The 14,758-nt window shown below is 41.6% G+C and overlaps 1 protein-coding gene across 3 annotated transcripts in view; it reads right to left on the minus strand.

Annotated features, from left to right (window-relative positions):
* Positions 1 to 2,097: 2,097 nt before the first annotated feature.
* The window catches only part of lrp2a (low density lipoprotein receptor-related protein 2a), a 337,835-nt gene continuing 325,174 nt past the window's right edge, over positions 2,098 to 14,758 (minus strand). For all 3 annotated transcript variants that reach the window (XM_087989117.1, XM_043693942.2, XM_043693941.2), the window contains 2 exons: positions 9,025 to 9,096; positions 2,098 to 4,322 (listed from right to left, as the gene is read on the minus strand). In XM_087989117.1, coding sequence (XP_087845243.1) covers positions 4,146 to 4,322; positions 9,025 to 9,096 — 249 coding nt within the window. In that variant the 3' untranslated portion in view covers positions 2,098 to 4,145. The remainder of the gene's footprint in view (positions 4,323 to 9,024; positions 9,097 to 14,758) is intronic.

Raw genomic sequence — 14,758 nt, forward strand, 5'->3', positions numbered from 1 at the left:
AACTTGAGGATAGACAAGTCCCCCGGGCATGACGGGATATATCCTAGGATTATGTGGGAAGCAAGAGAGGAAATTGCAGTACCGTTGGCAATGATCTTCTCGTCTTCACTGGCAACGGGGGTGGTACCAGGGGACTGGAGAGTAGCGAATGTTGTGCCCCTGTTCAAAAAAGGGAATAGGGATAACCCCGGGAATTACAGGCCTGTTAGTCTTACTTCGGTGGTAGGCAAAGTAATGGAAAGGGTACTGAGGGTTAGGATTTATGAGTATCTGGAAAGACACTGCTTGATTAGGGACAGCCAGCACGGATTTGTGAAGGGTAGGTCTTGCCTTACAAGTCTTATTGAATTCTTCGAGGAGGTGACCAAGCATGTGGATGAGGGAAGAGCAGTGGATGTAGTGTACATGGATTTTAGTAAGGCATTTGATAAGGTTCCCCATGGTAGGCTTATGCGGAAAGTCAGGAGGCATGGGATAGAGGGAAATTTGGCCAATTGGATAGAAAACTGGCTAACCGGTCGAAGGCAGAGAGTGGTGGTAGATGGTAAATATTCAGCCTGGAGCCCAGTTACAAGTGGAGTTCCGCAGGGATCAGTTCTGGGTCCTCTGCTGTTTGTAATTTTTATTAATGACTTAGATGAGGGAGTCGAAGGGTGGGTCAGTAAATTTGCAGATGATACGAAGATAGGTGGAGTTGTGGACAGTGAGGAGGGCTGTTGTCGGCTGCAGAGGGACTTAGATATGATGCAGAGCTGGGCTGAGGAGTGGCAGATGGAGTTCAACCCTGCCAAGTGTGAGGTTGTCCATTTTGGAAGAACAAATAAGAATGCGGAATACAGGGTTAATGGTAGGGTTCTTAGTCAGGTGGAGGAACAGAGGGATCTTGGGGTCTATGTACATAGATCTTTGAAGGTTGCCACTCAGGTGGATAGAGTTTGTAAGAAGGCCTATGGAGTATTATCGTTCATTAGCAGAGGGATTGAATTCAAGAGTCGTGAAGTGATGTTGCAGCTGTACAGGACTTTGGTTAGGCCACAGTTGGAGTACTGTGTGCAGTTCTGGTCGCCTCACTTTAGGAAAGATGTGGAAGCTTTGGAGAGGGTGCAGAGAAGATTTACCAGGATGTTGCCTGGAATGGAGAGGAAGTCGTACGAGGATAGGTTGAGAGTTCTCGGCCTTTTCTCGTTGGAACGGCGAAGGATGAGGGGTGACTTGATAGAGGTTTATAAGATGATCAGAGGAATAGATAGAGTAGACAGTCAGAAACTTTTTCCCCGGGTACAACAGAGTGTTACAAGGGGACATAAATTTAAGGTGAAGGGTGGAAGGTATAGGGGAGATGTCAGGGGTGGGTTCTTTACCCAGAGAGTGGTGGGGGCATGGAATGCGCTGCCCGTGGGAGTGGTAGAGTCGGAATCATTGGCGACCTTTAAGCGGCATTTGGATAGGTACATGGATGGGTACTTGATCTAGGTTAGAAGTTCGGCACAACATCGTGGGCCGAAGGGCCTGTTCTGTGCTGTATTGTTCTATGTTCTATATTGAACATGTCTATTTCACCGGGTGCATAATTGGCTTTTAAAGATGGCCCTCTACCAATGAAGTCAGTAATTTCTGGGATATCTGGACAATGGTGAGTTCTTCTAGGAACAGCAGGTGGTAAGAAAGGGTTGGTACCTAGATGATGTGACAAAAGCCGTAGGGGCAGGAGTGACTATTGATGTGGTGTGTTTGGTAAGATTTGGTATGAAATCACGCTTGGCCTTGCAGCAAGAATTCCTCCAACTTGCACTTGGTCAAAAAAACTGTAAGATTCAACCCAAAGAAATTGTTACAAAATAATATTCTTGTGCAAATCTTACCAAAAAAAATTGTTAAATTTTCTTTTGTGTGGTACTTTGAAAGAGAACGTTAAGTGTTGACAGATAAGGTGATCATGCAGTTTAGAACTTCAGGTGGTATGGTATGTATATAAGCTATTTAGATTATTATCTCAGCAAGCAAAATAACATTGAATTTCTCCCCAAAAAGTGCTTTTTAAAGTATTCCCCACACCCCACAATTTCCTTCTATAAGAAGAACTAACAGATACTGAAGTATGATAAAATAACAATTTATTAGATATTTTGAGCAGATTGTTTTTCCAGTAACAGATTTTTTTCTTGATCGAAGTACAATATAAATTTCATGCTAATTAAAATACATCCATCAAAATTAGCATACAAAAGATTCTAAAATATTCAAATCTTAAGGTAAAATATATAAAACTATAATCATATTAAGTACAATCAATATGAAGATGTGCAGGCCTATAACTAGTAAATTTAGGCAGCTAGTTTAGGCCATTTATTGGACAATGTCTGTTGGAATTGTACTTCAGTGTGAAGTAAGCCAAGATGAACGGTCACCCAATCATTCCTTGAATCTTGACGAATAAGAGAATATATAGAACATAGAACAGTACAGCACAGAACAGGTCCTTTAGGCTACGATGTTGTGCCGACCATTGATCCTCATGTATGCACCCTCAAATTATCTGGGCCTAATCATTTTAGTATTGCTCATGAGGTATAAACTTAAAATGTAATCTGTATTAACAGTCACTTGTATCCAATGCTATATTTAGTTTTACTTTCCAGTTTTAAATTGTATTTACTTTTCACAGCGTATTTGATTGTAATTAAAGGAATATCTGACAATCTCACACTATTTGTATCAACAGTTTTATTTTGAATATATTTGCTCCAATATTTAAAGATAGCAAAAAAAATGTCTGAGGGTATGAGATGCACAAAGCTTTTTTTTTAAATCAAGTGGATGTTTTGCTCACATTTGTAACTAGACCAGAATAAACTGATTTCATTTGGTCCCTTTGAAAATGTCTGTGGTCAGAAAAGCATTGTTTTAGTAGGTGTTTTCCTCCACATTTTTTTAAGTGAAGAGTTTTAGAGTTAGAAAAAACTCTGTTCTTCCTCTCTAATTTCAAAGCTTTGATTTACAAGAACTAGAATTCCATTCAAACCAGTGAATATGACTATCCCTGTTGCACCAAGGTAAATGAACCGTTAAGCTGGAAGTCAAGTTAAAAGAAAAATGTTATTGATCCAAATTTTCTGACTGCTCCTATATTTCTTTACATAAAATATTAGGAAGCATTTGCTACAAGTATTTGAATCTAGTCGAGCAGTCTATCCTCATTATTTATTATTTAGGTTTTTATCATAAGTTGTGTAGCTACCATTTTTTGCACATGCCACCCTGGTGTTTAACAGTGCTTTCCCTTATGCTGTCCTGTCCTACACCCATGACCATAACTTCAGCAACAACCTGCTGACTTACAACTAATTAAAAATGAACAAAATTAAACTATTTAGATTTCAGAAGAAACATTTTACAGAATTAACAGAACAAAACAATTATGAAACAATATCTTTATGAATATTTAATTTTGAATAATCAAATGAACTTTTTTGTGAAGATCTTTGCTTACCTGGATTGGAGCATATCTAGACTTTTTTTTAAAAGTCAGTCTTCTGCAATTAACAACTAGTTCATCATAGCTTAAGTGACCATTTATTATTTATTTCACAGTGTACAAATAATTGAAATGCTAAAGCTCCAGTGTACATGTTTTATATATATTTTCTATCATTTAGTTCCATCAAAATGTGAAGAATTCCTTCATATTATGTGGCAAGATCAGTAGTTTTCACATTTAGAATTACTTTTGTTTATATTAAGATTAGTAGTTTCACCTCAAACTTTACGTTTCCTCAGATTTCAACCTTCAATACAAATCAGCCTTTCCCTTGGCAAAATAATTGACATAATCTCTTCAAAATTTACAAATGTACAACGTATTTATAACATTACATATCTCAAACTTTAACACAAGTCCAGTGCAAAGTACCTCTTGATTGAAAGTTTTTTTCAGATAAAAACACCAACAAAAAAAGCTGGCACAAAATAGTACTGAAGATAAAGGAACAGACAGATCACCTCATTTGACAGCTATTGGCTCATTCTAATTAGCTTTAAAAGGTTTTTTTAACCAAATATTTATGATTTGTCCAAATATGCTGGCTGTATATAAAAATATAATGTATCAGAGGAAAGTCTGTCTCTTTCTCTAGCTCAGTTTTGAATTATGCATTTGAATCCTCTTTGACAAGAGTAGCTGTATCTTTGAAAGTATTCTCCGTAGGACTATATGTCAAAGGTTCGTCTTTTTTTGAATGCGACTTACTTGGAAGTAATCCAAAAGTATGAGAAGTGGCAGCGGTTTCTCCAAGTGGGTTATTTGTCTGTTGCTGTTTCTGGCACTAGGAAGTAGAAAATAAAGACATTCAGTTAGACAAAATCTATTTAAGTAGACTGTCCTTTAGAGTGGCCGTTATGAGATTACGATTTTACTTAGTACAAGAAATGAAAACAAGCCTTGCGTTGTGATATGTTTCTGATGCAGAAGGAGAATCATTACAATTGAAGTGTTGGAGCATCAGTTCCGTGCTGTTAACAAGAAAAACAGAGTTCAAATTTTGGTCTCAAAGGCATCCAAAGTCTGCAAATGATATAACTTAGCCGTTGCTTTCCTGCTGACTAGAAAAAGCAGCACTCGTCTGACATGTCTAATAGGATTTTATTGAATCATGTGAAAGATAAGCACCTTCTGTGCCTACTTATATATTTAGCAACTATAAATTCCGCGAAATATCAGATGAGAGACTCAATTCTAATTACTGCTATGTAGCAGTTTAGTGTGTCGACCAATCTATCCTATGCTCTTTTTTGATTCTTTAATTAAAACACTTGTAATGGCAATAATAATTCAGCTCTTTGTATCATAAGTCTACCATTTATCATCAGTGTGGTACTCTAGGATACAATTGGGTTAGGTAACTCTAAGATATACTAAATGTCAGATTGAGGATGATACATTTTATAACATAGGATCTCTTCAGTCTGAGGATCGTTAAAGCACTTTAATCATGTTTAAAAATAGATATATTTGCATTTTGAATAAATTCCAGCTACACTGCCAAAAAAAAATAAATTCTGCGAGCCAAGCAATTGCCTCTTCATCTGCTGTGTTGCTGTGATTGAGTTTGTAGAGTAGACATGATTTGGAGAAGTACAGCACAGATTATGTCTCCTCACAAGTGCATAAGGGAATTGTACTGAGACCCCAGCAATAGGTATTGGCTCCAAAGGGGCATTGACTTCTCCTGGACATGTTTAGCAAAGGTAAAAACAATGACTGCAGATACTGGAAACCAGATTCTGGATTAGTGGTGCTGGAAGAGCACAGCAGTTCAGGCAGCATCCAAGGAGCAGCGAAATCGACGTTTCGGGCAAAAGCTCTTCATCAGGAATAAAGGCAGAAAGCCTGAAGCGTGGAGAGATAAGCTAGAGGAGCATGGGGATGGGGAGAAAGTAGCATAGAGTACAATGGGTGAGTGGGGGAGGGGCTGAAGGTGATAGGTCAGGGAGGAGAGGGTGAAGTGGATAGGTGGAAAAGGAGATAGGCAGGTAGGACAAGTCACGGGGACAGTGCTGAGCTGGAAGTTTGGAACTAGGGTGAGGTGGGGGAAGGGGAAATGAGGAAACTGTTCCCTAAAGTGCTCTGCGAGGAGGCGCCCAGTCTCCTCAATGTAGAGGAGACCGCATCGGGAGCAACAGATACAATAAATGATATTAGTGGATGTGCAGGTAAAACTTTGATGGATGTGGAAGGCTCCTTTAGGGCCTTGGATAGAGGTGAGGGAGGAGGTGTGGGCACAGGTTTTACAGTTCCTGTGGTGGCAGAGGAAGGTGCCAGGATGGGAGGGTGGGTTGTAGGGGGGCGTGGACCTGACCAGGTAGTCACGGAGGGAATGGTCTTTGCGGAAGGCGGAAAGGGGTGGGGAGGGAAATATATTCCTGGTGGTGGGGTCTTTTTGGAGGTGGCGGAAATGTCAGCAGATGATTTGGTTTATGCGAAGGTTGGTAGGGTGGAAGGTGAGCACCCAGGGGCGTTCTGTCCTTGTTACGGTTGGAGGGGTGGGGTCTGAGGGCGGAGGTGCGGGATGTGGATGAGATGGGTTGGAGGGCATCTTTAACCACGTGGGAAGGGAAATTGCGGTCTCTAAAGAAGGAGGCCATCTGGTGTGTTCTGTGGTGGAACTGGTCCTCCTGGGAGCAGATGCGGCGGAGGCAGAGGAATTGGGAATACGGGATGGCATTTTTGCAAGAGGTAGGGTGGGAAGAGGTGTAATCCAGGTAGCTGTGGGAGTCGGTGGGTTTGTAAAAAATGTCAGTGTCAAGTCGGTCGTCGTTAATGGAGATGGAGAGGTCCAGGAAGGGGAGGGAGGTGTCAGAGATGGTCCAGGTAAATTTAAGGTCAGGGTGGAATGTGTTGGTGAAGTTGATGAATTGCTCAACCTCCTCGCGGGAGGCGGCAATGCAGTCATCAATGTAGCGGAGGAAGAGGTGGGGAGTGGTGCCGGTGTAATTACGGAAGATCGATTGTTCTACGTAGCCAACAAAGAGACAGGCATAGCTGGGGCCCATACGTGTGCCCATGGCTACCCCTTTGGTCTGGAGGAAGTGGGAGGATTCGAAGGAGAAATTGATAAGGGTGAGGACCAGTTCGGCCAAACGAATGAGAGTGTCAATGGAAGGATACTGTTGGGGACGTCTGGAGAGGAAAAAACGGAGGGCTTGGAGGCCCTGGTCAAGGCGGATGGCGATGTAGAGGGATTGGATATCCATGGTGAAGATGAGGCGTTGGGGGCTGGGGAAACGGGAGTCTTGGTGGAGGGCGTGGGTGGTGTCTCGAATGTATGTGGGGAGTTCCTGGACTAGGGGGGATAGGGCAGTGTCGAGATAGGTAGCGATGAGTTCAGTGGGGCAGGAGCATGCTGAGACAATGGGTCAGCCAGGGTGGTCAGGCTTGTGGATCTTGGGAAGGAGGTAGAACCGGGCAGTGCGAGGTTCCCGGACTATGAGGTTGGAAGCTGTGGATGGGAGATCTCCTGAGGTGATGAGGTTCTGTATGGTCTGGGAGATAATGGCTTGGTGATGGGGGTCATGGTCGAGGGGGCAGTAGGAAGAAGTGTCCTCGAGTTGGCGTTTGGCTTCAGCGGTGTAGAGGTCAGTGCGCCAGACTACTACTGCGCCCCCTTTATCTGCTGGCTTGATGGTGAGGTTGGGATTGGAGCAGAGGGATTGGAGGGCTGCGTGTTGTGAGGGTGAGAGGTTGGAATGGGGGAGGGGGGTAGACAGGTTGAGGCGGTTAATGTCCTGGCGGCAGTTGGAAATGAAGAGGTCGAGGGCAGTTAATAGGCCAGCGCGGGGTGTCCAGGTGGTTGCAGTGTGTTGGAGGTGGGCGAAGGGGTCCTTGGAAGGTGGGTGGGAATCCTGATTGTGAAAGTAAGCTCGGAGGCGGAGGCAGCGGAAAGACAGTCTTTCTGTGGTAGATCAAAACCTCATCTGTCGAAGGGAAGGTTATTGAAAGCAACTTGTTAGTGATTCCTGTGTTTCCCTTAATAAAGAATGTCTGCTGATAGACAGTGGTCAGGATGGTTGCTCCATACAGAGTGCTAGAATGGAATAAATATGTTATTATCACTTCGTAAGTGAGGTACAGCACAGTTGGTTTCAACCAGATCTTTGGCAATCAGCAGGTATGCTACAACATGTGTTTTTCTATCCTAGAGAAAACAACATCAGTTTTAATGTTAAAATGAAACCTCAGCCACTATCTCCTGGCACTAATGTGGAAACCTTGCTTTAGAACATAGAACATAGAACAATACAGCGCAAAAAGGCCCTTCGGCCCTCGTTGTGCCGATCTGTGAACTATTCTCAGCTCGTCCCCCTACACTATACCAAAATCATCCATGTGCTTATCTAAGGATTGTTTAAATCTTCCCAATGTGGCTGAGTTGACTACATTAGCAGGTAGTGCATTCCACGCCCTTACCACTCTCTGCGTAAAGAACCTGCCTCTAACATCTGTCTTAAATCTATCACCCTTCAATTTGTAGTTATGCCCCCTCATACACGCTGACGTCATCATCCTAGGAAAAAGACTTTCATTGTCTACCCTATCTAATCCTCTGATCATCTTGTATGTTTCTATCAAATCCCCTCTTAACCTTCTTCTTGCCAATGAGAATAGGTTCAAGTCTCTCAGCCTTTCCTCATAAGACCTTCCCTCCAGTCCAGGCAACATCGTGGTAAATCTCCTCTGCACTTTTTCCTATGCTTCTACATCCTTCCCAAAATATGGGGACCAGAACTGTACACAATTAGGTGCTGTAGCTATTTAAGAAACAACTCATATGCCTTGCAGTGCTTATTTTGCTCAATTATAAAAGTCCAGGGTAGTTCCAATGTTCAGTAATGTTTGTTATTCCAGGCAAGTAAAAAAACTTTGCCTTGCAATCTGAAAAAGAAAATTCTCCTCTGAATTGTGTGATTAGTCCTGGATCAACTGATGTTTATTTGGGTCATTCTGGTGAACTGTATGCAGTGGTAGTAAGGAATCATATTCCAATTGTTCCACCAGAAATTTCCTAGAGTGCTAAAATACAACAAAATGTAGCTATTTCCTAATCAATCACTTTATTTTTTAAAAACTCTGGTTCAATTATACAAATGCTTATTTTTAAAACTGCTTTGTTCATGATTAATCATGATTAGAAATTACTTTCCAATCATTATTTGGAGGTGCCGGTGTTGGACTAGTGAGGGCAAAGTTAAAAATCACACAAAACCAGGTTATAGTCGAACAGGTTTATTTGGAAACACTAGCTTTCAAGACATCTTGAAAGCTGGTGCTGCCAAATAAACCTGTTCGACTATAACCTGGTGTTGTGTGATTTTTAATTTTTTCCAATCATTGTATTAATACTCAAACATGTTTGTTTTCAAATTTTGAAACCACATGGAATATTGAGGCGAGCAGTCAACATTTTATAATTTGCACTTAATTATGAGGCAAAATTACATTCGTTGTTACGGAGGTGAGTGAAGAGTTACCTCTGTATACACAGGATTTTCAAAATTTGTCCCTTGTTTAGGTTTTCGTTTAAAAAAGTTCCACTTTGATTCCTGAAAGAAGAAAATAACATTAATGTTAACATGTGAACATGCATACATCTGGAGCTGTATTCAAAAATGCTATTGGGTAACAAATTCAGTAGGATGTACCCATTTATCAGGCAGTAAATCATCCAATATGGTTGGTAGTGCACATGTTTATTAGGCACTGGAAGTGTGCCACCCACATTATCGGTAAAGGCAAATGTGACAATACTTTAGCTTTAAGTGTATTTTGTCTTGGTTTTTTTTAAGAAAGGAAAGGTTCAGCCTGAGGTAATGAGTGATCTATTCTAAGCCAATAAAGTAAACAACTTGTGAGGCTTTGTGTTTTTTTTTTAAATTAGAAAAATAGAAATGGCATCAATGCGTGGAGTCAGGTTCCCACAGAATCGAGTTTTAGTTTAGCTTTCAGCAGTTGCTGGGACTTTGAAGCTGGATGTGGAAGCTGTACATCTCTGCTACAGCTAACAAGCTTAGGTTCTCTTTTTCTGCCAGCATCATATGTGAGAGGTGAAGAGTCTGGCGCTGGAAAAGCATGCAGGTCAGGCAGCATCCGAGGAGCAGCAGAGTTGACGTTTCAGATATAAGCCCTTCGTTAGGCCTCATAAAAGGCTTATGCCTGAAACGTCAACCCTCCTGCTGCTCAGATGCTGCCTGACCTGCTGTGCTTTTCCAGTGCAACACTTTTCGACTGACTCCCCAGCATCTGCAGTCCTCACTTCCTCCTAGCATCATGTGAGACAATCTATTTTACTGAATTTGCTTATGACAAAGTGTGTTTATGGAATTTTACTATATTGGACCTGTTGTTGCTTAACACTTAAATAATCTATTATTTTGTTAAGTTTTTCAATAGAGTTAAGTTATTCCGATTCCAATTTTTCTTTCTTTTATATGTATTTTAACCGGGGATAAGAATAAAGTATTTTCTTAAAGCTGAGTAGTGTAACCAATCAAATTATATCTGGAACACAGCATCTTACACTTGTCTTTAAATAAGATAAAAGTTAGGGTCTAGACTATCTCCTTGATATATTTTGGGGGTGAGGGGGGGGGGGGGGGGTGGTGGAGGGGGTGCAAGGTGGTGAGGTTTGGTCTACTCCATAACACATGCAGTGTCTAGTCCCACCTCAGAAACAGTAAGTGAAGAAAATATATTGGATCTCGGTAAAGAGCAAAGAATCAGATAGCAGTAGTTGGTTCAAAGTGAAATTAGTGGCCACTGAGGTATGATAGCCCAAATGCCTTCTTGCTGTTCAGAAATTTCCAAGTACGTTTAAGTGCTTAATGAATTTAAAACTAAGCGTTTTAGAGAGAAGAGTTTCTTCTCAAATGTAATTTTAGGAAAGTCTGTGTCAGAGCAGTGGGATGTATTCAAGAAGGAAACGGGGAGAGTACAAGGCCAACATATTCCAATAACAACAAAGGGAAGGACCAACAAATCCACCAAACAATGGATGTCAAGGGATATACAGGACTGGATAAAGAGATAAAGGGAGGCTTATGGTAGATACCAAAGGCTCGACGTAGTTGAGGCATACCAACTGTGCAGGTAGAATCTTAAAAAGCAAACAGGACAAAGCAAAAGGGGATTAGAAAGAATAATGCCAGGTAAAATAAAGTAAAATCCCAAGTTATTTTAGAAATATATTTAGGGTAAAAGGTTAATGGATTATTCTGATCCCCAGTTAAAATACATATAAAAGAAAAATGAATTGGAATAACTTAATTCTATTGGAAAACTTAACAAAATAATAGATTATTTAAGTGCTAAGCAACAACTGGTCCAATATTGTAAAATTACATAAACACACATTGTCATAGGCAAATTCAGTAAAATAGGTTGTCTCATATGTGATGCTAGGAGCAAGTAAGGACTGCATTTGCTGGAGAGTCAGAGTCGAAAAGTGTGGCACTGGAAAGAATAAAGCCTATTAAAGACCATAATGTTAATTTGTGCAGGAGCCAAAGGATGTAAGTAGGGTTGTAGATGTGACAGTGTTCACTGGTGAGAGAGACAATGTGGATATAGAAATCAGGGAGAAGGGATACGATATACTTATAGAAATGAGTGCAGATAGAGAGAAGGTTCTCAGAGGTTGAGCAGGCCAGATGAAATGTATTTCAGGTTATTGAGTGAGACAAGGAGGGATATGTTAGAGGCATTGCTAATAATTTTAAATTCCACTCTGGCGACAACAGAGATGCCAGTAGATGGCAGGACAGCAAATGTGGTACAGTTATTTAAGAAGAGACCAAGGGATAAATCAGGAAACTATGAGCTAGTCAGTCTAACCTCAGTGGTGGGGAAACTATCGGAAACAATTCTGAGGGACAGAATTAATCTGCACTTGGAAAGGCAGGGAGTGATTAAAAACAGACCACATGTTTTTGTTAATAGGTGATCAAGTCTAAATTTGATTGAATTTTTCGAAGAAGTGACCAGGAGTGTTAGAAGACAGAGGGTGCTGGTGGAGGGTTGTTTTTCAGACTGGAGGCCTGTGACCAGTGGAGTGCCACAAGGATCGGTGCTGGGTCCTCTACTTTTTGTCATTTACATAAATGATTTGGATGCGAGCATAAGAGGTACAGTTAGTAAGTTTGCAGATGACACCAAAATTGGAGGTGTAGTGGACAGCGAAGATGATTAGCTCAGATTATAACAGAATCTGGACCAGATGGGCCAATGGGCTGAGAGGTGGCAGATCGAGTTTAATTCAGATAAATGCGAGGTGCTGCATTTTGGGAAAGCAAATCTTAGCAGGACTTATACATTTAATGGTAAGGTGCTAGGGAGTGTTGCTGAACAAAGAGACCTTGGAGTGCAGATTCATAGCTCCTTGAAAGTGGAGTCACAGGTACATAGGATAGTGAAGGCGGCGTTTGGTATGCTTTCCTTCATTGATCAGAGCATTGAGTACAGTAGTTAGGAGGTCATGTTGCGGCTGTACAGGACATTGTTTAGACCACTTTTGGAATATAGCGTGCAATTCTGGTCTCCTTCCTATCGAAAAGATGTTGTGAAATTTGAAAGGGTTCAGAAAAGATTTACAAGGATGTTGCCAGGGTTGGAGGATTTGTGCTGTAGGGAGAGGCTGAACAGGCTGGGGCTGTTTTCCCTGGAGTGCCGGAGGCTGAGGGGTGACCTTATTGAGGTTTACAAAATTATGAAGGGCATGGATAGGGTAAATAAGCAAAGTCTTTTCTCTGGGGTTGGGGAGTCCAGAATTAGAGGGCACAGGTCTGGGGTGAGAGAGGAAAGATATAAAAGAGACGTAAGGGGCAACTTTTTCACACAGAGGGTGGTACATGTATGGAATGAGCTGCCAGAGGATGTGGTGGAGGCTGGTACAATTGCAACATTTAAGAGGCATTTGGATGGGTATATGAATAGGAAGTGTTTGGAGGGATATGGCCCGGGTGCTGCAGGTGGGACTAGATTGGGTTGGGATATCTGGTCGGCATGGACAGGCTGGACCGAAGGGTCTGTTTCCATGCTGTATATCTCTATGACTCTATGAGTGTAGTTGAGTGCAATGTATTTGACATAGTCTTGCTGAAGTCCAAGTGACCTATTGAAAAGGGCTCACGTGGAAAATTGACAACGAAGGTAAGAGCCCATGAGATTCAGAGAAATTTGGCTAATTGGATCCAGAAATATCTGTGATAGTAGGCAGGGGGGTAACAGTTGAGGGGCATTTTTCTTTTTGACTAGAAGCCTAGTGAGGTTCAGCAGGGATCAGTGGTTGGGGCCTTGCTGTTTGTGGTACACAAACCATTTAGACTTGAATGTAAGAGATTGATCAGTAAGTTCATGGATGATACAAAAATTGATGCAGTGGTAAATAGTGAAGAGGACAGCCTTACAAACCAGCAGAAGACAGCCAACCAAATAGCAATAAGGGATGAGAAGATGAATATGAAAGTAATTTAGCTAGTAATATTAAAGAACATAGCATGAGTTCTTTTCAAATATATAAAAGGTATGACAGAGTTAAGATTGAAGATTGGAACACTAGAAAATGTGGCTGCCGTATTGGTAATGGGAAACAAAGAAATGGCAAAGGAACTGAACATTGCATCAGTATTTATGGTGGAAGATACCAATAGCAGAGCACAACTTCAAGAGAATCAGGAGGCAGAGGTGAGTGTAGTGGCCATCACTAAGGAGAAGATGTTGGGGAACCTTGAAAATTCAGGAGGAGGATAAATCACCCAGATTGGCTGGACTACATCCCAGGATTCTGGAGGAGAGATTGAGGCATTGGTGGTGATCTTTCAAGAATCATAGCAGTCAGAGAGAATTCCAGAGAAATGAGAAATAGCTAATGCAACATCCTATTTAAGAAGGGAAGGAGGCAGAATACAGGAAACGGTAGGCCAGTTAGCCTGACCCCAATGGTAGTTGATACATTAGAGTCTGTTATTAAGATAAGATTGCAGAGTACTTGGAAGTGCATGGTAAAATAGGATTGAGTCAAAATGGCTACATTGAGTAGAGGTCATACTTAATAAATCTGTTAGAATTCTTTGAGGAGGTAACAAACAAGTTAGACAAAGGAGAGCCAGTGGATGTGATCTATTTGGATTTCCAAAAGGCCTTTGACAAGGTGCTGCACAGGAGGCTGCTCAATAAGATAAGGTCTCATGATGTTCGGGGCAATGTACTAACATGGATAGAGGATGGGCTGACTAGCAGAAGGCAGAGAGTGGGGATAAAAGGGGTCTCATTCAGGATGACTGCTGATGACTCATGGAGTTCCGCTGGGGTCTGTATTAACATCAACATGCAGGTTCAATTGGTAATTAGGAAGACAAATGCAATGTTTGCATTCATTTTGAAAAGGTAGAATACAAGACAGGGATTTACTCCTGATTCTGTACATGGCACTGGTCAGACAACATTTGAGATATTACATTTGTGCATCATATCTATTGAAAAACGTGCTGGACTCGGAGAGGGTCCAGAGGAGGTTTACAAGAAAGCTGGTGGCTCAGTGGTTAACATTGCTGCCTCACAGTACCAACGATCTGGGTTTGATTCCAACCTCGGGCAACTGTCTGTGTGATGTTTGCACATTCTTCGCGTGTCTGCATGGGTTTCCTCCCACGATCTAAAGATGTACAGGTTAGATGGATTGGTCATGCTAAATTGCTCCATAGTGTTCAGAAATGTGTAGGTTAAGTGTGTTAGTCAGGGGTAAATGTAGGAATGATAGGACAGGGGACTAGGTCTGGGTGGGTTGCTCTTCGGAGCATCAATGTGGACGTGTTGGGCTGAATGGCCTGTATCCACACTGTAGGGATTCTATGATCCTGGGGATGACGGACTTGTCATATAAGAAGGAGTTGAGGACTCTAGGTCTGTACTCAATGGCCTTCAGAAGGATAAAGGAGGATCCCATTGAAACTTACAGGTTACTGAAAGGCCGAATAGACTGGATGTAGAGAAGATGTTTCCATTAAGAGAAACTAAGACCTGAGTGTACAACCTCAGAGTGAAGGGATAACTCTTTATAACTGAGATGAGGAGGAATTTCTTCAGCCAGACAGCCAGGTGAATCTGTGGAACTCATGGTCACAGATGACTGTGGAGGCCATGGCATCGAGTGCATTTAAGGCAGAGATTGAAAGGTTCTTAATTAGAAAGGTTATGAAAGGTTATAAGTAG

This window comes from Chiloscyllium plagiosum, unplaced genomic scaffold (genome assembly GCF_037043375.1).
Source record: "Chiloscyllium plagiosum isolate Xiang-an unplaced genomic scaffold, Cpla_swu_hap1 HiC_scaffold_7, whole genome shotgun sequence".
NCBI classification, from domain to species: Eukaryota; Metazoa; Chordata; class Chondrichthyes; order Orectolobiformes; family Hemiscylliidae; genus Chiloscyllium; species Chiloscyllium plagiosum.